General features: G+C 57.8%; 2 protein-coding genes across 2 annotated transcripts; one reads left to right on the forward strand and one right to left on the reverse strand.

The window, feature by feature from the left end:
• The first annotated feature begins 2,285 nt into the window (after positions 1 to 2,285).
• Positions 2,286 to 15,666, forward strand: CCND1 (cyclin D1). The gene is made up of 5 exons (XM_032153751.2): positions 2,286 to 2,668; positions 4,203 to 4,418; positions 5,005 to 5,164; positions 9,222 to 9,370; positions 12,323 to 15,666. The coding sequence occupies exons 1-5, from the start codon at positions 2,471 to 2,473 to the stop codon at positions 12,485 to 12,487; spliced, it is 888 nt and encodes a 295-aa protein (XP_032009642.1). The 5' UTR covers positions 2,286 to 2,470; the 3' UTR covers positions 12,488 to 15,666.
• Positions 15,667 to 18,384: 2,718 nt separating this feature from the next.
• Positions 18,385 to 19,087, reverse strand: LOC116469118 (uncharacterized). The gene is given in 2 exon segments (XM_058439048.1): positions 18,385 to 18,457; positions 18,459 to 19,087. Coding segments are annotated over 2 exon segments (702 nt in total).
• Between the last annotated feature and the right edge of the window lie 3,222 nt (positions 19,088 to 22,309).

Genomic DNA, 22,309 nt, shown 5'->3' on the forward strand with positions numbered 1-22,309 from the left:
TGCTTTCTCTGCGCTTCTTGAAGCAATGACCCTCAAAAGCCCAGAGGTATTGGCCCCCTCGGGGGACCCGCGGGCCGCCAAGCAGGGGTCCCCCAGGTGGGGGCTGGGCAGCTGGCGCTCCCCGCCGGGCCCCAAATTCCAGCGTCTCCCCCGCGGGTTCCTGGACGGCTCTTTACGCTCGCTAACCGGGCTTGCAATTTTGCGCTCGTCCCTGAGCCGGGAAATCAACGAAGTTCCTAGTCGAGATCTGCCCGGTCCGCCTAGTAACAGCGCCGCGCCCCCATTGGCTCATGCTAATTCCAGTTTCCTCTGTCTTGCGCCCGGGATGGGGGGGTGAAGCTCCCTCCTGGACCCAGAGCCGGTTTTGCCGGAGTGGGCGAGCCTCTTTATGCCCTGCTGCCCCTAGCCGACTTCGGCCCGCTTCGCGCCTGGGGCTGGGCCAGGGCGCACGCGGGCCTCGGGGCCTCTTGCCCCCCGGGATGGGAGAGGCCGGGTGATAGCTCTGGGCCCCATAAATCATCCAGGCGGCCGCCGGGTCGGGATTTTATGAATGAAAAAGCAGCTGGGCCGCCCTCGTGCTCCGGCTGATGCTCTGAGGCTTGGCTATGCCGGGGCCAACGCGGTTGTGGGTGCTCGGGGAGTGGGGGGGCACGACCGTGGGTGCTCCCTGCTGGGGCCACCCATCGCTCCCCATGCGGAATCTGGGGGTAATTACCCCCCAGGACCCGGAATATTAGTAATCCTAATTCCCGGCGGGGGAGGGGGCGCGGGAGGAATTCACCCTGAAAGGTAGGGAGTGGGGGGGAGGTCGCATCTTGCTGTGAGCACCCTGGCGAAGGGGAGAGGGCTTTTTCTATCCGTTTTCTTTGAGCTTTTACTGTTAAGAGGGTACGGTGGTTTGATGACACTAAACTATATTCAAAAGGAAGTAAATGAACAGTTTTCTTAATTTGGGGCAGGTACTGTAAAAATAAAAACAAAAAAGTTAAGACAGTAAAATGTCCTTTTATTTTTTAATGCACCAAAGAGACAACCTGTAATTTTAAAAACTACGTATTTTAATTTACATCTGCTTAACTTTGCGATAATATTGGGGACCCTCTCATGTAACCACGAACACCTATCGATTTTGCTAAAAATCAGATCAGTACACTCGTTTGTTTAATTGATAATTGTTCTGAATTATGCCGGCTCCTGCCAGCCCCCTCACGCTCACGAATTCAGTCCCAGGGCAAATTCTACAGGTGAGGGGATGTCTACACCCCCAACAAAACCAATTAGGAACCTTCCAGTGGTCTTATCCCAGGCAGAGACGACTAATATTTCCAGCAATTTAATTTCTTTTTTAATTTAAAAAAATGAGTCAGAACGGAGATCACTGTTTCTCAGCTTTCCATTCCGAGGTGTGTTTCTCCCGGTTAAATTGCCCGCACGGGAAGGGAGGGGGTGCAGTTGGGGACCCCCGCAAGGACCGACTGGTCAAGGTAGGAAGGCAGCCCGAAGAGTCTCCAGGCTAGAAGGACAAGATGAAGGAAATGCTGGCCACCATCTTGGGCTGCTGCTGGAATTTTCGGGCGTTTATTTTATTTTATTTTTTGAGCGAGCGCATGCTAAGCTGAAATCCCTTTAACTTTTAGGGTTACCCCCTTGGGCATTTGCAACGACGCCCCTGTGCGCCGGAATGAAACTTGCACAGGGGTTGTGTGCCGGGTCCTCCCCGTCCCTGCATGCTAAATAGTTCTTGAAATTTACACGTGTTAAGGAAAATGAAAGAAGATGCAGTCGCTGAGATTCTTTGGCCGTCTGTCCGCCCGTGGGTGCCCTCGTGGCGTTCTTGGAAATGCGCCCATTCTGCCGGCTTGGATATGGGGTGTCGTCGCGCCCCAGAGTCACCCCTTCTCGTGGTCTCCCCAGGCTGCGTGTGGCCTGCCGGCCTTCCTAGTTGTCCCCTACTGCAGAGCCACCTCCACCTCACCCCCTAAATCCCGGGGGACCCACTCGAGGCGGACGGGGCCCCCTGCACCCCTCTTCCCTGGCGGGGAGAAAGGCTGCAGCGGGTTGATTTGCATTTCTATGAAAACCGGACTACAGGGGCAACTCCGCCGCAGGGCAGGCGCGGCGCCTCAGGGATGGCTTTTGGGTTCTGCCCCTCGCTGCTCCCGGCGTTTGGCGCCCGCGCCCCCTCCCCCTGCTCCCGCCCCCGCCCCCCTCCCGCTCCCATTCTCTGCCCGGCTTTGATCTCTGCTTAACAACAGTAACGTCACACGGACTACAGGGGAGTTTTGTTGAAGTTGCAAAGTCCTGGAGCCTCCAGAGGGCTGTCGGCGCAGTAGCAGCGAGCAGCAGAGTCCAGACGCTCCGGCGAGGGGCAGAAGAGCGCGAGGGAGCGCGGGGCAGCAGAAGCGAGAGCCGAGCGCGGACCCAGCCCGGACCCACAGCCCTCCCCAGCTGCCCAGGAAGAGCCCCAACCATGGAACACCAGCTCCTGTGCTGCGAAGTGGAAACCATCCGCCGCGCGTACCCCGATGCCAACCTCCTCAACGACAGGGTGCTGCGGGCCATGCTGAAGGCGGAGGAGACCTGCGCGCCCTCGGTGTCCTACTTCAAATGTGTGCAGAAGGAGGTCCTGCCGTCCATGCGGAAGATCGTCGCCACCTGGATGCTGGAGGTGCGGGGCTTCGGGCGGCTCTCTTAAGACTTCCCTGCAACTTGTTGCCCAGACCCACGTTTCTTTGCTCCTCACCCCCCTCCCTTCTCTCCTGCTAGAACTTTGAAGTTTGCCGTGTTGTTGCTAGGGATCCGTATTTTCAAAATAAAAATTGTGGGTATTTTCTGAAGGAGGAAGGGGTGGGGGTGGGGGTGCTAGAAGTTGCGTTTCGTGGGAGGGGAGAAGGGGGTCGGGGAGTGGTGCCTTCGGGAGAAGCCAGTGCCAGGGGCACCCCAATGGGCCCGAGGGTGCGGGCTGGCAGGCTGGGTGCGCTTTGTGCCCCCCGCCTGCGCCCCAGCCCGGCTGCGCCTCCTCTCCCGGCCGCTGCGGCCGGGAGCCGCCAACTCCGGGGGGAGGGGGCATAGATTTGATTTTTAAATTAATATCCATGGACACGTATGCAAGGGCCGCTCGTGCCAGTATTATGCGCCATCTTTGCTCTTTTATTGCAAAGCAAAAGTGTTTATTAATAATTGGGGGCAGGGTGGGGGCGGGGAGCGGCCGCCGGGCGCTGGGGCCGCAGCTAGGGGCCGCGCGGCCGCCGGGAGCCCGCGGGAGGGGTGCAGGGACGCGGCATGGGTAGTTTTGGGGAGACCCCGCTCGGGAAGTGGGGGGCCTTTGTTCAAGCAGCGAGTCCCGGGGCGCCCCGAACGGGCAGCCTGGGCCGGAGAGCACGGCGAGCTGCAAGGTCGCGTGGCCCCCAAGACGCCAGGGCTTGATCCCCGTCTGCAGGGATCTCGGCTTGGGGGACCTTCTCCGAGCGAGCCGGGGGCCTGGGAGCACATTTTCAGACCTTGGGTGGGCGCCTGAGGGGCCCGCAAGTATTTTAAAATAATTTTTGAAAGTGCGGCGTGGTGCCCTTGCGAGAGGGAAACGCCGCCCGCGCCCAGGGGGAAGGGGGGGCCCCGGAGTTTGAATTCCTGGGGCTCCCCCCGGAGCCTGTAACAAACTCCCGACCCCCGGCCTGGGTAAAGGGTCGCCCGAGGGTCATTTTCAGGGTTTTTTTATGCACTTAATTATTTTTTTAATATTTTTAAATATTTTTTGAAAAGATGACGTCTGGGGAAATGCGGCGCGGCGGCCTGGGACGCCACCTTTGTGTCTCGCAGGCGCGGCGCCCAACCCCGCGGCCCGTTCCGCGGCCCCGCACCCCAGTTGGGTGTCGACCCCCAGTCAGAGGGACCACGGAGCTCCAGGGCGGGCCGGGGTCCCCGGGGCCGGCAGCCCGCGCCGCCGCGCACGCCGCCCAGCTGTGCCCGCTCCCGCCCCCACCGTGCCAGCTTCGCGGGGACTTTCCCTTTCAGTTTCGGGGAGGGTGGGTACTGGGGACGCGCGGGGGAGGGGGCGCATCACAGGAAGCTCCTGCCGCCCCCAGCCCCGACCCCTTGGCGCCCTCCAGACCTGGCGGCCCTGCCGAGCGCGATGGGGGGTGCGGGGGAGTGCAGGGGGGCGGCGCGACCTGGCGGCGGCGGTCACGGGCCCCGTGCCTCCGTAGGTCTGCGAGGAACAGAAATGCGAGGAGGACGTCTTCCCGCTGGCCATGAACTACCTGGACCGCTTCCTGTCGCTGGAGCCCGTGAAAAAGAGCCGCCTGCAGCTGCTGGGGGCCACTTGCATGTTCGTGGCCTCTAAGATGAAGGAGACCATCCCACTGACGGCCGAGAAGCTGTGCATCTACACCGACAACTCCATCCGGCCCGAGGAGCTGCTGGTAACCACGGGACCCCGCCGCCCCCAGTCCCCCGCGAGCCGCACGCAGGACCACGGGGCCGGGGAAGGTGCAGGCGGTGGCGGCCGGCCCGCCTCTGACATATCTGCTCCTCCGAGGGAGGGCGGCCCCGCCGCTGGGCGTCCCTGTCCGGGGAACGGGCGGGATCCTAGCCGCCCCCGTCCCGCCGCCCCGTGTGCGCTTGCCTGCGACTCCCACAGCGTTCGCGCCCCGCGGTGTGGCCGAAAAGTGGGCGGCGCGCGCCCTCCAGCGGCTGCACGAGGAGCGCCGCGCTCGGCGCTGAGTCTCCAGTTCCAGGTGGTGGGAGGTCTTTTTGTTTCTACTTGCAGAGTCTTTTCACGCGGCGGGCGCCTTTTCTGTTTTGATCTGGGATCGCGTGTTGCCCCAGCTCCCATGACCCCCCAGCATTCGCCAGCCCTCCCCTCCAACCTCCAGGACCGCACGAGACGCAGGGGCCAGTGCTCTGAGCCGGAGATGCGGCGTGGCCTGGCCCCCGTGCTGCCGGCTTCCCCGCGCTCCCGGGCCGGCCCTCACCTCCCCTGATGGCCGCTTCACCCTGTGTTCGCAGCAAATGGAGCTGCTACTGGTGAACAAGCTCAAGTGGAACCTGGCCGCCATGACCCCGCACGATTTCATTGAACACTTCCTCTCCAAAATGCCAGAGGCGGAGGAGAACAAACAGATCATCCGCAAACACGCGCAGACCTTCGTTGCCCTCTGTGCCACAGGTAGGGCAGGCCCGGCAGCCCCCGGCCTCCCCTTGAGAGCCGCCTCCTTAGGTGACCCTGGCCGGCTTCTTGCTCTCCACCTGGGTGCTGTCTGGGAAGATGTCCCCAGGCCCCCTCCTGCGCTGGAAAGCGCTCTTCCAGCTCTGGTGAGCAGAGGCCCTGGATTGTTTGTTGCGCTGGATGGAGGGGGATTTGCTCCCTCACGGCCACCATGCAGTACCTTGGGCATTGGTGTGGACAGCTCAGCCTGCCTGTGTCCCGCTGCTCTGGCCTCATCCTTCAGGCCAGGCAGCCTGTGGCCACTCCATGCTGAAAGGGGTTTACCTTGGCCACAGGGCCGCCTCCTTTCTCCACCCACCTCCAGCCCTTCTTGTGTCCTTAAGGAGCCTGAGCTGCAGGGGCCCTCTCCTGGCCTCTCCCAGGCTGGGCCACCTGCCAGAGGCGCCTCCAGGGGCGGGGAGAGCTGTGGCCTGCCTGTACCACGTGCTCTGGGCAGCTGAGTGCAGGGGTGTCCAGCAGAGGAGCTCTGCTGCCTGAGGCCCTGCCAGGGGTGCTGCCAGCCAGCCAGGCTCAGCTAAGCCCTGGGGGGGCGCTTCACAGCAGTCTCAGCTTGGGCACCACTGTGGGCAGCAGAAGCACCCAGTTCTCACTTCCCCTGGCATGGCCCCAGAGGCTCCTCCCTGACATGGCCTTGGCCCCAGAACCCAGTGGGGACAGACACACACATACACAGGGTGCCACCTCCTGCTGTCCCCAGCCCTGCCTCTGACCCCATTGTGACCGCCTCCTTCCCTGGCCCAGGAGGCCTGGTTACCCTCATGGGGGGTCATGCCCCCATCCCACCCAGCTCTGCTGTGGCCCACCTTTGGTCAAGCCTCAGTCGTCACATCTGTTTGGGGGCTCACTCTGGGTGACCTAGGCCACAAGGCCCAGGGGCATCAAAGAGGCAGTAGCATCTTCTCCCCTCCCCAGAGGGTAGAGCCCCCCAAGCCTACCTCATTGCTCCCTTCTGACACCGGTAGCCCACAGCCGGTATTCAGAATGGTTTCTGGTTTAGGCATGAGGCCTCCCCCACCTCCTCCACCTGCTTGAGACATGAACCCCTCCCCACATGTTTCCAAGTGAGTCCCCAAAGTGGGCAGATGAAGATGCCAAGGATGTCGTCGAGCCTGGATGGGTCTGGGGTGGGGGGCATGCGGCAGACAGGGAGGCATATTCTCTGGCTGGTGCTCCTCAGAGGAGACAGGCCTCCGGAGACTCCAGACAGCCTTTTATGGAGCTGAAAGTGGCTTCAGAGAAATGCAAAGTTTCCTGGAGAGAACATGGGGCGTGGTTCTTGCACAGCCTCCCTACAGGGTGGCTCCAGCGGTGGAGCTCCCCTCGCAGGACCCCTGGGTGCTGGTGGGAGGCAGTGGGCAGGTGCAGAGTCTCATCCTCCCCGCTACTGCACACCCTTTGTCTGCGAAGGCGCCCCCAGCGGTGGGTGAAGGAGGAGGGACACTCGGGGACCCAGCTGTGCAAGTGCTCTCAGTGGCTGTGGAGTCCACTCCAGAGTGGGCCCTGAGGGAGGTGCAGGAGGCCAGGGGACCCACCCCTGCAAAGTGCTCCAGGTCCTGACCCATGGCCACCCCATGGAACGTAACTGAGCAGCCAGTGCCTTGGTCCTGCCGGACATCTGTGGAGACAAGAGTGACTTACGGCTGCTTAAAGTCAGAAACAGGTTGAAGGAGGTGGAGGCATGGGAAAGAGTCTAGGAAGGTGTTTCTGCCCTCCACGTGGCAAGGGTTACATTTAAAGGTGATGCTGGGGGTTCTCCCTGCACCAGGCATCCCTGGCCCCAGGTCCCCAGCAGGTGTGCACATGCTGCATACACTCACGCATGGGGGTTTCAGGGCAGGTGTGTCCTTGGCTCCGCAGGAGGCCAGGTGAGGAACGTCCAGTGCCGCGGAGCTTCCAGGACAGCTGTCACTTCCCTTTACAACCAGGCAGCGGATAGGGTCAAATCCTGGAGCTTTGGTGTCTAATTCTGGGTGGCTCCTAATATAAACACAGACAGCACCACACACTCTGGTGAGGACATGAGCTTCTGAAACAACGTGGCCCCAGTGACTCTGCTCTGCGTGTGCCCCTGGAGACGGGGGGAGCACAAGGTGCGGGGCCAGCTAGAACCTGTCGCTCCCTGCAGAAGCGGTTTCTGTGTGCGATTCTGATTTGCCTCAATGAAAAGGTTTTCATTCATGGCTCCCGGCTCTCAGACTGGGTGGAACTGCTCCCATTTAAAGGGGAAAAGAGGTGGTTCGGCTCGTTAAGGATTTCTTTTTCTAAGTTGTTACGGCGCCCAGCAGCCGGCTTTGTCTCCCCTTCAGGGTGGCTGCCTTTCTTCCCAGCCCCTCACCGGCGCCCCTCTCTCTTTAACAAGGCCGAAGTTGTTTATTCTCTCGGGATGAAGTCTCGGATGGGCCGCCGCACCCCTGGCGGCCCGTGGGGGCCCCTCTCCCTTTGTGCCTGGGTCGGCTCCCATTCAGCTCCCCCGACCCCCCTTGTTCCTGGGCGCTCAGTGGCGCGAGATGAGGCGATGGGGCCGACAAAGATGCCACACTCATCCCTGCCGACGTCCGGCTCCCAGACCAGGGCCCCTGGTTCCTGTGCAGAATTCCTCGTGGGTGTGACAAAAGGCTGCCCCCAGGCTCTGCTGGGGTGGGGGCCAGGCCGAGCGGCACATCCCACGCTGGCCCACCTGTCCACGGTAGGTGCATGACTGCCCTGAGGAGGGGAGGCTGGCGTTCCCCGCCACAAACCGGGACATAATTGGTGGCGAGGCTCTCTATGGAAAGAGCCGGTCTGCTGTTTGTCTAGGAGGTCAGTCACGGAGGCACTGAGACGCCCGCTACTGCAGCCTGGCAGGCGGATGAGCCCCAGTATCTGACAGTGACCAGAGGGAGTTTTGTGCAGACCACAAAGGCTGATGGGCCGCCCTAGATTGGTGTCCCTCTTGGAAGTGGGCCCAGATGTGCAGGACAGTCCCCAGGAAGCCCCGGGTGAGGGGACTGGTGACTTCTTGGGAAAGCTTCTCCCTCTTGGGGCCCGGCTCCCGGCCCAGTCCTCTAGAGGTGTCCCATGGTGACTGGTGCTAGGAACCCCACACCTCTTCCCTTACTTGGGAAGTCGCTGGAATTGTTGGGCTACATCAGACGGCCCAGAAAAGTGTTTTTGTCATCGGCCAGAAATAGGAGAGTTGTGAGTAGAGGGCCCGGGTGGAGTTGGGGTGTACTTGGTCTGTGCTCTGAAGGTCACTGTGACAGTCATGGTCCCATGGTAAGGGGTATGGATTGCTGGAACAGCTCTTCCCTCCCGAGTGAGCCCAGCCAGGCTCTCCTGGCACCAGGGCCTGAGCCGCAGCCACACCATCACAGCCGCCCTGAAGGCTGCTGGCCAGGGCTTGCCCCTCAAGGGACACGGGGAACCATCACAGCTGCCCTGAAGGCTGCCGGCCAGGGCTTGCCCCTCAAGGGACATGGGGAATGGCTTCATCAGTACCCTGCAGCCTCATGGCCTGGCCTGGGTGGAGGCCTAGGCGTCATCCATGCGATGTCCCTTCAGAATATGACTTGTCTCCAATCCCTGCTGCTGGGGGTGGCAGGTACTTGGGTTAGGGTTAGGGTCATAGAAGCGACATCTCTACGTCCTCATATTTGCGTCATCTAATTTTGTTTTTGTGAATAAGTGATAACATTCACAAGGCTCAAGGTGCCAAAAGGATGAGAAGGCAGTGATGTCCCTGTCACCTGTCCTGTGTCTTCCCGTGGCTTTCTCTTTGCTTGGTTATGTTTGAGTCAACAGTGGGGCTGACGTTCCAGGAGGGTCCCTGGGCCAGGCTCCTGCTCTCCTAGTGCCCAGGGATGGCTGGAGGCTGGGGAAGGCCTGGATGTGGAGCCACAGATACTGAGTGGTTCCCTTCAGGCCGGACTGCTTGCTCGGAGCCAGCACGCAGGGATGCCCAGATCCTGTGAGAGGGTCCCCTGCTCACAGCCTCCTTCCCTCTCTCCTTCTGCCTCAGATGTGAAGTTCATTTCCAATCCGCCCTCCATGGTGGCAGCGGGGAGTGTGGTGGCCGCAGTGCAAGGCCTGAACCTGAGGAGCCCCAACAACTTCCTGTCCTACTACCGCCTCACACGCTTCCTCTCCAGAGTGATCAAGTGTGACCCGGTAAGTGAGGGAGATGTCCCAGGCAGCCTTGCCGGGGCTTACGGGGGGAGACAGCTAGTGCCGTGGAAATGCCAAGGCTGGTGCCAAGGCCCCCAAGGGTGACAAGGTTGGGGCTGGGGCTGGGCCCCTCGGACCCCAAGCCACGGACTGACAGGGCGCCGGCTTCTTCCACTGCTCCTAGAACTCGCTGACCGGCCGGGACGTCCTCACAGGCTTCTCACGTCCCCTGGGGCTTCCAGGAGCCATAGAGCCTTTCTGGGCGAAGCGTCTGAGGCGGAGGCCCCAGGCGGCCCCAGCCAATGGTCCGTGTGGTGATGGTGTGTGGGGTTAGGCCCAGGCGAGCTTTGTTTGGGCCACAATGTGCGTGGCCAATAAATAGATGCTTGAAAAGGGCTCCTGTGAGGTCCGAGACACCGGACAACAGGCGGATAGAGACAGCCTTGTTGTTTACGGCCTCTTTGAGAGGCTGCTGCTGTTAAAACCCTGGGATGACTGTCTTTCTTCTTAAAAATGCCATTGTTTTATTCCCGATTCTTTTCTTAAAGAAAGAATTAAAATGACAATCAAAAGGGTTTGTGGCATTTACCAAATTAGACCAGAGAGGTGGCCGGGTCAGCCGCTGGCCCCGCGGTGTGTGAGGGAGTGACCGCCTGACCCCAGCTTGGGGCCGGGTGGGCCTGCGAGGCCCGTTTTGGCTCTGGCCTGGGCCGCCTCTTGGTGGTCTGCCCTCGGGCCTCCCGGGGACTCCGCACGGGTCTCAGCAGATGCTAACTAGGGTCCACCTGCCTGTCCCCTGCCTAGTGGTGCCTCTGTCCCGGGGACACCAGGAGTAGCGGCTGCCCAGCCCATGTGTGTCTCAGAAGAGGAAGAAGCATTTTTGCTGCGGGACACTGAAGTTGGCAGGGGCCTCCCTTCTGTGTTCTCGGCCATGGCCTCCCTTGCACCCTGCCCCGTGTTATCCTTTGGGGGTGGTGAGGTGTCCTCATCCGCTGTAAGGTGGAGGCCAGCAGCCTGCAGCTCTCTCAGGAAAATGGCTCAGAAACACCATCGAGGCCTCCAGAAGCCCAGGAAAGAGAAAGCCCCTCCGTCAAAATGAAACTCGCATCTGCACTTTTCATTTCAAACTCCACGCCCTGAGTGAAAACCGCTTCCCCGCCAGGGGTGTCTGTCTGCCCTGGGATGTTGCTGTCTTCAGGCAGTTGTGGGAAGTCGGGCACTGGCCCTTATCTAAGTAGAGACCATCTTAACTAGATCTCCGAGGCACACGCCTCAGAGCTGACACACGGGGTGAAGTTACCCGAGGCGGAGTCCACTCTGCCTGATCAGCTAGTGACCAACGTAGCCGAGCCCAGACTCAGAAAAACCGTCCACAGCAGAGGCCCCTGCATTTTCTAGGGCATGTTCTAGAATTTTCTTTGGTGGGTGGAATGTCCATCTGTGTGAATCGGGTGCACAGTGCTGCACACCAGTGACTTTTCGCGGAGGAGCGTGCTGCCTCCTTGGAGCTTCTGGCTGTGGGAGAACAGCTTTGTCCACCGGGGTAGCCTTGCAGGCAGCCGTGGGGCCAGAGGAATGAGGGAAGGGCCTGGAGTCTAGCTGCATGTGTGACCCTGGAGTGGGTCATGGGCGGGGCGGGCCGCAGGTGAGGAATCCCTGGATGGGGCTGACAATTGAAGGTGGCTGGTATTTTAGGTTGAACGTCAGGAGTCTTGGATCTCACCCCAGGCCTCTGGCCTCAGTTTCCCCATCTGTACAATGGGACTCTTTGTGCTGCCAGCCCGGCCAGCTTCATTTGCCATGATGAGAATTTTTCTGAAAGGTGGGAGAGGAAAGCTCTCCCTATAAAGGCACAGGGCGCTAAAATGTCACCACCCCCAGGGTCCACCTAAAAGTCCTTCTGGCCTGGGTCATCGCCTGTCATGCTATGCCTTTGTCCAGCCCCTTCTGGTTGGGAGTTCAGCGGCACCTGTGCGGCACATGGTGGGGCTGTGGCCCAGCCCTGCTCCTTGTGGAAGGTCTGTTTCCTGGGCTGCCTAGAGACTTGGCTTGAAGCCCTAGTGTAGCTTCCTGGCAGCTGGGACACACACAGCCCCAACACATGGGGCCGGTTCTCCATCCAGAAGCCCCCAGGCAGTAAGCAGCCGCTTCGGGCTGCCTGGGACTTGCCCGTGGTGGAGCCTAGGAGAGGCCCCTGGCTGGGTGCGGGGTTCCAGATTTCACGACTGCTCTTTCCCACTGACAGTGTGGCGTGGACGCTGCCAAGGGAGTCTGGAGCCCGAGAGGGTGGAGGCGCAGGGCTTTGAGGAGCTTCTGTCACACTCTGCCCGAGGGCGAGCACCTCTGTGGCCGCAGTGGGTGGATGCATGCTGTACCAGGCTGATGGGTGGCCCCGGGGCACAGGCCTGAGCAGGAGAGGATGGAGGGGAGGGATCCATGGTCCACGTCCCCCTGGCCACCCAGCATTCATCCTCAGTCATGCACGGCCTAAGGCTTTGACAGCCATTGATCATGGAAGGCCAGGTTCACCTCGAGGGCTGCCACATGGAGAGGTTAAGTCTGAAAAGGCAGAGTTCAAAGGGCCTCCTATCCAGATCAGATGGCACTGAATTCCCCAGGGAGCTGGCAGGGCCAGTGGGAATAGGAGGTGAAGGCGCTGTTGGGCATGGGGACGGGCAGGGGGTGTGCAGGGTGGGCAGGTGAGCATCTGGTGTCTTGTGGCTCCGGAGACCAGGCGGGAGGTGGAGGCGTTTGGTCCTGGGTGTCCTGACAGGCGATGGCAGTTCCCACATCTCGCTCAGGTTCAGAGCAGGCAGCATGGGCTGAGGGACAGTTTTTGGCTTAGTCTTGCTCTTACAGAGGCCTTCCAGGTCATGGCACCTGGGAAGGGGCCCTCGCTGCAGGCCCCTTCTAAGGACCCCCTCTTCCCGCCTCTCCCCATCCCGTCTCTCTCAGGACTGCCTCCGGGCCTGCCAGGAGCAGATCGAAGCCCTGCTGGAGTCAAGCCTGCGCCAGGCCCAGCAGAACATGGACCCCAAGGCCGCCGAGGAGGAGGAAGAGGAGGAGGAGGAGGTGGACCTGGCTTGCACACCCACCGACGTGCGGGACGTGGACATCTGAGGGCGCCAGGCAGGCGGGCACCACCGCCACCCCCAGTGAGGGCGGAGCCGGCCCCAGGTGCTCCCCTGACAGTCCCTCCTCTCCGGAGCGTTTTGATACCAGAAGGGAAAGCTTCATTCTCCTTGTTGTTGGTTGTTGTTTCCTTTGCTCTTTCTCCCTTCCATCTCTGACTTAAGCAAAAGAAAAAGATTACCCAAAAACTGTCTTTAAAAGAGAGAGAGAAAAAAATAGTATTTGCATAACCCTGAGCGGTGGGGGAGGAGGGTTGTGCTACAAACAATAGAGGATTTTATACCCCAATAATCAACTCGTTTTTCTATTAATGTACTTGTTTCTCTGTTGTAAGAATAGGCATTAACACCAAGGAGGCGTCTCGGGAGAGGATTAGGTTTGATCCTTTACGTGTTTAAAAAAAAGCATAAAAACATTTTAAAAACATAGAAAAATTCAGCAAACCATTTTTAAAGTAGAAGAGGGTTTTAGGTAGGAAAACGTATTCTTGTGCTTTTCCTGAAAAGCACAGCTGTAGTGTGGTTCTAGGCATCTCTGTACTTTGCTTGCTCATATGCATGTAGTCACTTTATAAGTCATTGTATGTTATTATATTCCGTAGGTAGATGTGTAACCTCTTCACCTTATTCATGGCTGAAGTCACCTCTTGGTTACAGTAGCGTAGCGTGCCCGTGTGCATGTCCTTTGCGCCTGTGACCACCACCCCAGTGGAGGTTTGTCGGGCACCAGCCAGCGTAGCAGGGTCGGGAAAAGCCACCTGTCCCACTCCTACGATACGCTACTATAAAGAGAAGACGTAATAGTGACATAATATATTCTATTTTTATACTCTTCCTATTTTTGTAGTGACCTGTTTATGAGATGCTGGTTTTCTACCCAACGGCCCTGCAGCCAGCTCACGTCCAGGTTCAACCCACAGCTACTTGGTTTGTGTTCTTCTCAATATTCTAAAACCATTCCATTTCCAAGCACTTTCAGTCCAATAGGTGTAGGAAATAGCGCTGTTTTTGTTGTGTGTGGAGGGAGGGCAGTTTTCTAATGGAATGGTTTGGGAATATCCATGTACTTGTGTGCAAGCAGGGCTTCGAGGCAAGTGCGGGCCACTGTGGTGGCAGTGGAGGTGGGGTGTTCGGGAGGCTGCGTGCCAGTCAAGAAGAAAAAGGTTTGCATTCTCACATTGCCAGGATGATAAGTTCCTTTCCTTTTCTTTAAAGAAGTTGAAGTTTAGGAATCCTTTGGTGCCAACTGGTGTTTGAAAGTAGGGACCTCAGAGGTTTACCTAGAGAACAGGTGGTTTTTAAGGGTTATCTTAGATGTTTCACACCGGAAGGTTTTTAAACACTAAAATATATAATTTATAGTTAAGGCTAAAAAGTGTATTTATTGCAGAGGATGTTCATAAGGCCAGTATGATTTATAAATGTAATCTCCCCTTGATTTAAACACACAGATACACACACACACATACACACACACACACACACACACACACCCCTTCTGCCTTTGATGTTGCAGATTTAATACAGTTTATTTTTAACGATAGATCCTTTTATAGGTGAGAAAAAAACAATCTGGAAGGAAAAAACCACACAAAGCCATTGATTCAGCCTGTTTGGCGTTTCCCAAAGTCATCTGATTGGAAAGGCATGGGTGTCACAAGGAAAGTTAGGGTACTCGACATAAGTTCGGTTCCGATATATTCTTATCTCCTGCCCCTTCCTTTAAAAAACTTAGTGACAAAATAGACAATTTGCACATCTTGGCTATGTAATTCTTGTAATTTTTATTTAGGAAGTGTTGAAGGGAGGTGGCAAGAGTGTGGAGGCTGATGTGTGAGGGAGGACAGGCGGGAGGAGGTGTGAGGAGGAGGCTCCCGAGGGGACGGGGGGGTGCCCACACCGGGGACAGGCCGCAGCTCCATTTTCTTATTGCGCTGCTACCGTTGACTTCCAGGCACGGTTTGGAAATACTCACATCGCTTCTCTGTATCTCTTTCACATTGTTTGCTGCTATTGGAGGGTCAGTTTTTTGTTTTACAATGTCATATACTGCCATGTACTAGTTTCAGTTTTCTCTTAGAACATTGTATTACAGATGCCTTTTTTGTAGTTGTTTTTTTTTTTTTTATGTGATCAATTTTGACTTAATGTGATTACTGCTCTATTCCAAAAAGGTTCCTGTTTCACAATACCTCATGCTTCACTTAGCCATGGTGGACCCAGCAGGCAGGTTCTGCCTGCTTCGGCGGGCAGACATGCGGGCACAATCCCACACAGGCTGGCGGGGGCCAGCCCCGAGGCCACGTGTGTGAGAACCGCGCCGGTGTCCCCGGAGACCAGGCTGTGTCCATCTTCTCTTCCCTGCGCCTGTGATGCTGGGCACTTCATCTGATTGGGGGCGTAGCATCATAGTAGTTTTTACAGCTGTGTTATTCTTTGCGTGTAGCTATGGAAGTTGCATAATTATTATTATTATTATTATAACAAGTGTGTCTTACGCGCCACCACGGTGCTGTACCTGTAGGACTCTCATTCGGGATGATTGGAATAGCTTCTGGAATTTGTTCAAGTTTTGGGTATGTTTAATCTGTTATGTACTAGTGTTCTGTTTGTTATTGTTTTGTTAATTACAGCATAATGCTAATTTAAAGAGACTCCAAATCTCAATGAAGCCAGCTCACAGTGCTGTGTGCCCGGGTCACCTAGCAAGCTGCCGAACCAAAAGAATTTGTACCCCGCTGCGGGCCCGCGTGGCCGGGCCCCTGCCCTGGCAGGGTCATCCTGTGCTCGGAGGCCATCTTGGGCACAGGCCCATCCCGCCCCACCCCTCCAGAACACGGCTCACGCTTACCTCAACCGTCCTGGCTGCGGCGTCTGTCTGAACCACGCGGGGGCCTTGAGGGACGCTTTGTCTGTCGTGATGGGGCAAGGGCACAAGTCCTGGATGTTGTGTGTATTGAGAGGCCAAAGGCTGGTGGCAAGTGCACGGGGCACAGCGGAATCTGTCCTGTGATGGGCAAGTCTGAGGGTCTGGGCGGCGGGCGGCTGGGTCTGTGCGTTTCTGGTTGCACCGTGGCGCTTCGCAGCACCAACATGTAACCGGCATGTTTCCAGCAGAAGACAAAAAGACAAACATGAAAGTCTAGAAATAAAACTGGTAAAACCCCAGCGTGGTGCCTGACTCTTTGCTTCCTGGGCTGGCCGTGAGCCAGGGACGTGTGTCCTGTTGCCCTAGAACCAGGGCAGGGTGGCAGGCTTGGCAGATGTGGGAGGCCGCAGCCTGTCCTGTGCGCTGTGGGAAGTTCAGCAGCATCTTGACCTCCACCCACGGGATGACAGTCACGCCACTCACTGTGACAACCAAGAATGTCTCCTGACACTGCCACATCCCCGGGGGTGGGGTGGGGACAGAATCCAGCCAGAAGCAGGCACACCCCTCACAACTGGGAGAAAGCCCTCAGCACAGGTGTGTGAGGTGGGAAGTGGTGTCCTGTCCCGGGAGGCTCCAGAGAATAGTTTGCAGGCTGCCTGGCTAGGTGAGCCCACCTCTAACCACGCGAGACAACAGCTCCGGCCTGGGTGACGTGAGCGGTGCCCATTGATCAGGAACATCTTCCGCCCCTCGCTTGCCCCACCAGTTTGTCTTCCTAGGTTATTTGCAGATAGGAAAATAAATAAAGCCGGCATTCGTTAACCCTCTTCTGGCGCAAACTGCTGTTTGCTCTGGATGAATCATGGTCCTTTGGCAACGCCAGGCTCCAGGAGAGCAAAGCACCGTGTCAGGGCCATGATCCGGGGTGGCCTTTCACTGGGATCGTGGGGATCTGGAGGCCACCTTATAGGACACCGGTGGCGCCCACCTCTGGATTTCAGGTGCACATGACTGGACTTAACTTCAAACCCCGGGGTGGAGGTGGGTAGTGGGAGTGCCCTGGGAAGGTGTCCGCAGACCTTGGTCACTGCTCCTGAACCCATCTGTGAGGTTGGTTTGTCCTCATCCCAAGCTAAGTGGAAGCTTGGGTCCCACACCACCGATGGGTGCTACTTGTCAGCTGCAGGTCGAATCTCCGTGGCCTTTATGAAGCACCTGCTGTCTACCCTTCCTGCCTTGTAGAGCACTTCTCCCAGGACTCACAGTGGGGCCGGGGTGGTCCGTGTGCTGGCTCCACAGGCGCCTGCCCTGGGAGGAAGGTGGGGTGTGGAGGGAAACACTTGGCCCCTGTAGGTCTCCACCAGCCTCTCTCCTGAGGGTGGGGGCTCCGGGAGCCTTCCCCAAGGGAGCCCCATATTGGGTGGGTGGGGGAGCCTGCAGGGTGCCCCTGACAGGTCACATCAGCAAGAGCTCAAGGGACAGTCGGAGCCAGAGGTGACACTGGTGGCCACTCGGGTGACTTACAAGGCCCACCTCCTCCTTGCTCCTTGGGCAAATTACTCTGAAGGCAGGGACCAGGTCTGCACCATTGCAGCTGTCCAGTTCCAGGCAAGGGCCAGGTCCTGTGTCAGGGCTGGGGTCCTAGGGAAGCCATGTCCCCACCCCTGGCCTGCAGCTGGGTTTACATTCATCCCCTGAGAGCACATGGGTGTAGCAGGAGGCCTGTGCAGAGAGCTCCGACCATCACACAGGGCACCTTTGGTTGTTTCACGGAGCAGGCAAGGTAGCCATCGGATCCTGTTAGCTTTGAGCAAGGATGTGGGGAAGAAGCTGGAGAGCCACTTTGCCACGCAGGGAGAGGAGCACATGGGTCTAGGGATCTACTTTAGTGTTTGGAAGGTTTTTTTAAGATGAAAGACGGATGTGTAGGCTGATAGGTCTGGCAGAGCCAAAAGGCAGCGACGCGTCTACTGGGAGAGATGCAGCCAAGCGCGGGGCTCATGTAGGCTGGCAGGGCAGGGCAGGGGCCCTGAGTGGGTCAGGTGGGTTCACAGGCAAGTGTGTAGAGAGGGCTTGGGCCCAGAGTGAAGCAGTTGCAAGCTCTCCCACAACCCATTCTCTCTGTCTCGGCATCTGTGGCATCCCGTGATGGGTGGGTCTGTACACACCCCACTCCTGGCTGTGCCACGATGGGGGGGTCTGTACACCCCCCACCCCTGGCTGTGCCACGATGGGGGGGGTCTGTACACCCCCCAGTGATGGGTGGGTCTATACATCGTGGTTATGCCACGAGCTCCAAGGCTGTATTAGTCCGTTTTCATGCTGCTAACTAAGACATACCTGAGACTGGGTAATTTATAAAGAAAAAGAGGTTTGATAGACTCACAGTTCTACGTAGCTGGAGAGGCCTCACAATCACGGCAGAAGGCGAAAGGCCCATCTTCCATGGCAGCAGGCAAGAGAGAATGAAAGCCAAGTGAAAGGGGAAACCCCTATAAAACCATCAGCTCTCCTGAGACTTGCTCATACCATGGGAACAGTATGGGGGAAGCCGCCCCATGATTCAATCACCTCCCACCGGGTCCCTCCCACAACATGTGGGAATTATGGGAGCTACAATTCAAGATGAGGTTTGGGTGGGGACACAGCCAAGCCATATCAAAGGCATCGTCTGGCCACTCTAGGCCCTTGTTCCCAACTCTCAAACTCCACTGACATCACCTCTGTGCCTGCAACCCCTCCTGGGATTCAGTGAAGACCTCATCCCTTGTTGGAGTATCTGTGCTGCCCAGAGGGTGACAGTAAAAACTGACCTTTGAGGAACTTCAGAGACAAAGCCTTCCGCAGTCAGCTGTCCCTGCAGCCCCTTCGCAGAAGCCTGTTCTCACGCGCCCCGCCACCCCTACCCGCTCATGAGGGGCCCTGCCCTGCCTCCTGGCCCATCTCCCTGCAGCCAGACAGTCCTCATCCATTCTTCATCCTCTGCCTCCAACCCCCGGCCTTCCTATCTCCCTTCAGCTCCGTCCAAGGTCCCTGGGACTCAGCCCCGTCTCTCCCCAGCCTTGACCCCAATAAGCTCAATGTCTGCCCAGGAGCTCCTGACACACCAGACTGCATCAAGCTTCCTGCTCTGTGCTTGGCCCACTGCCTCGGTCCACAGGAACCTTCATCTCTGCTCTTACTGTGAGGACGGGCTCTCTGAAGGCTTCCCTACCCCACACCAGGCAGGCGGTTCTGGGAGTCCGGGATTGTCATGCCTGGGCACCTTCCTGCTCTGGCTGAGCCCCTCCAGGACGGAAATCTCCCAGATTCCTCTCTGCCTCCGTCTCCCCACCCTGGCACACAGTGGGTCCTAGGAAGGGGGCCGAATGGAAGGGAGGTTGTGTCGGCTCCTACAGGGCAGCCCCAAGCTGCTGGGCTGAGTTGCAGAGCCATGGGTCCAGCCTGACCCGCATGCCGGGAGCTGACTCCATGGCTGGAAGGGTCGGGGGTTCCCCAGGAGTCCAGACAGTACCTAGAGTTGTCACGAGGAGTGAAAGGCCCTGAGGGGACAGAGGAAGGAGGCTGGGCAGAGCAGGCACGTGGACTTCGGACCGCGCTTGTGGGATAGCAGTGGGTAGGGCCGTGCAAAGGGTGGGGCAGTGCCCGTGGGAGTCCAGAGAAGCCAGGCCCAGCGGCAGTGGCATGCATCCGGCAATCCCTCCGGCTACCCTGCATGCAGCATGACCCTCCTTGAAGCACCCCAGGAAGCAGAGTCACAACCTCGCTCTGCCCAGCATTGGGGGCCTGGCCTCTGAATCTGGTGGGGAAGGCTGTGTTGCCTCCTGGCACCCGCTCCATCACCAGTCCCACCATAAGGCTAGTCCCCAAAGTCAGCGCTGCAGCCAGGGCCAGCGAGGGCCAGCAAGGGCAGGCCTGTGCAGGGGCTGCAGCGTGGGGTGTGCGTCCTGCACGCTGGGCCAGCCTTGCAGCTCACAGGGCTCTGTCATCCCAGGAATGTCTTTGATCAAGAGTTTATGCAAGACGAGGAAAGCAAGCCCAGGACCTCTAATCCGTTCCCACAGTCCCCTGCCCGCCAGGGCCCCACAGGCCCAGCGCCACACCGCCAGGCCGGAGCAGACAATAGCCGGCGGACGGGTGGGCGGGCAGCTCCAGGGCCGCTGGCCTTGGGGCCCACATCCGGGAGCATTGTCACTGCCACTCACGAGGGCACACAAGGAGGACTGGGGAAGAGAGAATGCAGAGCCCTCTGCTGAAGGGGCTTCGGTGGGCCTTGAGCCTTTCAAAGACGGCGGTGTCCATTAATCCTTTTAATTTGCACCTAGCAGCAGCTGAGACAAGCCTCGCAACCGGCAGCCACTTTAAGAGCTGAGTGGTCTAACCCGAGGATCAGCTCCTATTCCAGACCCCGGGCCCTCTGAGCCTGTCGGGGCAGTCCTCCTTGCCTTTGTTTAAATCACGGGAGGAACTGCAGCTGGAGGTTACTGAGCACGCACTATATGCCTTGCGCTCAACACCGAACACAGTTTCTCTCTGAGTCTTGCAACGACCCCATGGGTTGGTGACAGGGAGGGGACACTCTGGTGACAGCCACAGACATAGCCCTGCCCTCCCAGAGCCTACACTCTCCCACACACAATCATCCCATCTGCTAGGTCAGGGATTGTCAGGTTTTCCGGAAAGGGCCACAGAGAGAGGTTTCAGGCTTTGCAGGCCACAGGGTCTCTTGCCCCGTGCAAAAGCAGCTGCAGCCGCTCTGTGAATGAGTGAGCATGGCTGTGTGCCAATAAAGCTTTATTTACAAAAATAGGCAGCAGACTGGATTCGGGCTGAGGGTGGTAGTTTGCCGACCCCTGTTGTAGATGAGTAAACCGAGGCCCAGAGAGGTAAAGTAACTGAGCCAGGACCGTACAGCTAGTGTGCGACCAAGCCAGCCTGGTGGGTCAGCCTCATGGAGAAGAAAGGGCTCAAGCTTCAAAAACGGAAATCCATAGAGCCTTCACTGGGCCATTTGCAGCCAGGCCCCACGCACACAGCTCAGGGCCCTGCTTCGCCAGCTCCACCTGTTTCGAGGCTCCCAGTTGGTCGCCCCTGCAGGTGGCACTGTGTCTTGGCTGCTGGCCTGGAGAAGGGCAGCCAAACAGGCCGGCAGTGGACATCTGAGGGTGATCAGCTGTTTAAAAAGAAAACTCACCAGCATGTATAGACACCCATTCAGCACACGTTTTGGAGTAAAAGGCCCTGGGGTTGGATCTCAGATCTGCAACTTTCCAGCTCTGCGGCCTCATTTCTCTGGGCCTCAATGTTCACACCTGTAACATGGGTAAAGCCTGCGAGAACACAGCCCATGATGGGGAGTCGTCTCCATCTCCTACCCACGACAATGACAAGCACAGAATAGGGGCTCCATAAATCTCTGTCCAATAACTGAATTCTTTCTGGGATGCTGAGGATTCAATGGCTCAATGTGTGTGGAGCACTGCTGAGCACCGAGCTTGGGGTACAGCGATCACTCAGGGAACGCCATCATCCCCTCGGCGCTTCCACATAATCACCATCACCATTCCACGCACCGCCCAGGTCTGGAAGCACAGGCCCCCATGCCACGGTGGCCGCCTGGGTGGTGGCACCAAAGCCGATCTTACTTCCCTCCTTTGGCCCATTAAGTAGACAGCTCTGGGTTTTCTTGCCACCACGGATGCCCCCTCCTGCTGTTGACAGCACCCAGATTTTGCTCCAGGGGAACCACCATTCCCAGATCTGTGGTTTGAGTGGGACCGACCCCATCCCCAGTTCCAGGCCAGGTCTTATAGACTGAAACCCAACTGCACATCCACACCCACCAGAAGAGCAGCAAGTTGACGGATGGGTGAGAAATCAAATAGAGCCATTGAGTCTTGAGGAGACATTTTCTGGAGCTTCTGAAAAAGAGAATGCTTCCCCCTCTTCCTTAGGATTCCCAGCAGGGAAACACGAGCCTAGCGGTGGCTCCCACTTGCCCTCAGTGGCGGCTGAGACCGGGGGGAGTCAGGCAAATCCCCGAGGAGGCCCCACGAGCAAGGCCGGAAGTGTCTGGATGGTGTGGCCGGCACCCTCACCCTCCAGACCAGCAAACAAAGCCCAGGCGGGGAGAGGGGCCTCGTAGTTTTCTGTGGCTGCTGTAATGAATTTTCACAAACTCAGTAGCTTAAAACAACCAACATTTCTCTCACAGTTCCAGAGGCCAGCAGTGTCTGCAGTGCCCGCTCTCTCCCAGCTTCTGGTGGTTTCGGGCGACCTTTGGCTCTTCTCAGCTGGTCCATGCTCAGCTCCAAACTCAGCCTCCATCCTCACAGGGCCATCGGCCCCGTGTCTTCACGTGGCAGTCTCTCCTCTGTGCCGCCGGCTCCCCTCTCCTTAAAAGGACACCAGTCATATTGGACGAAGGGGCCATGCTACTCTAGTATGACCTCACCTTAACTCACATCTTTTTTTTTTTGAGACAAAGTCTTGCTCTGTTGCCTGAGCTGGAGTGCAGTGACGCAATCTTGTCTCACTGCAATCTCCACCTCCCGGGTTTAAGTGATTCTCCTGCCTCACACAGCCTCCTGAGTAGCTGGGAAATACAGTCACTGCCATCACGCATGGCTAATTTTTTTATTATTATATTTTTAGTAGAGACAGGGTTTCACTGTGTTGGCCAGGCTGGTCTTGAACTCCTGACTTTGTGATCCACCCACCTCAGCCTCCCAAAGTGCTGGGATTAAAGGCGTGAGCCACTGCGCCTGGCCCAATTTACATCTTAAAAAAAATCTACAAAGACCCTATTTCCTATTTCCAAATAAAGTCACAGGTACCAGAGGCTAGGACTTCAATGTTTCTTTTTGCAGATACAATTCAATTTGCAACAGACTTGGGCTCTTAAAGCCTGGAAGCAGGCTCCACAGTCCCCTCAAATTT

The sequence above is a fragment of the Hylobates moloch genome, unplaced genomic scaffold (genome assembly GCF_009828535.3).
Source record: "Hylobates moloch isolate HMO894 unplaced genomic scaffold, HMol_V3 SCAFFOLD_5, whole genome shotgun sequence".
Taxonomy (NCBI): domain Eukaryota; kingdom Metazoa; phylum Chordata; class Mammalia; order Primates; family Hylobatidae; genus Hylobates; species Hylobates moloch.

What these genes read in the sequence shown, in the direction of transcription:
- CCND1 (XM_032153751.2), top strand. Translation starts at nt 2,471, where the DNA reads ATGGAACACCAGCTCCTGTGCTGCGAAGTGGAAACCATCCGCCGCGCG. An exon ending in TCGCCACCTGGATGCTGGAG is followed by an intron (nt 2,669 to 4,202) that starts GTGCGGGGCTTC and finishes GTGCCTCCGTAG; the next exon opens with GTCTGCGAGGAACAGAAATG. An exon ending in GAGTGATCAAGTGTGACCCG is followed by an intron (nt 9,371 to 12,322) that starts GTAAGTGAGGGA and finishes CGTCTCTCTCAG; the next exon opens with GACTGCCTCCGGGCCTGCCA.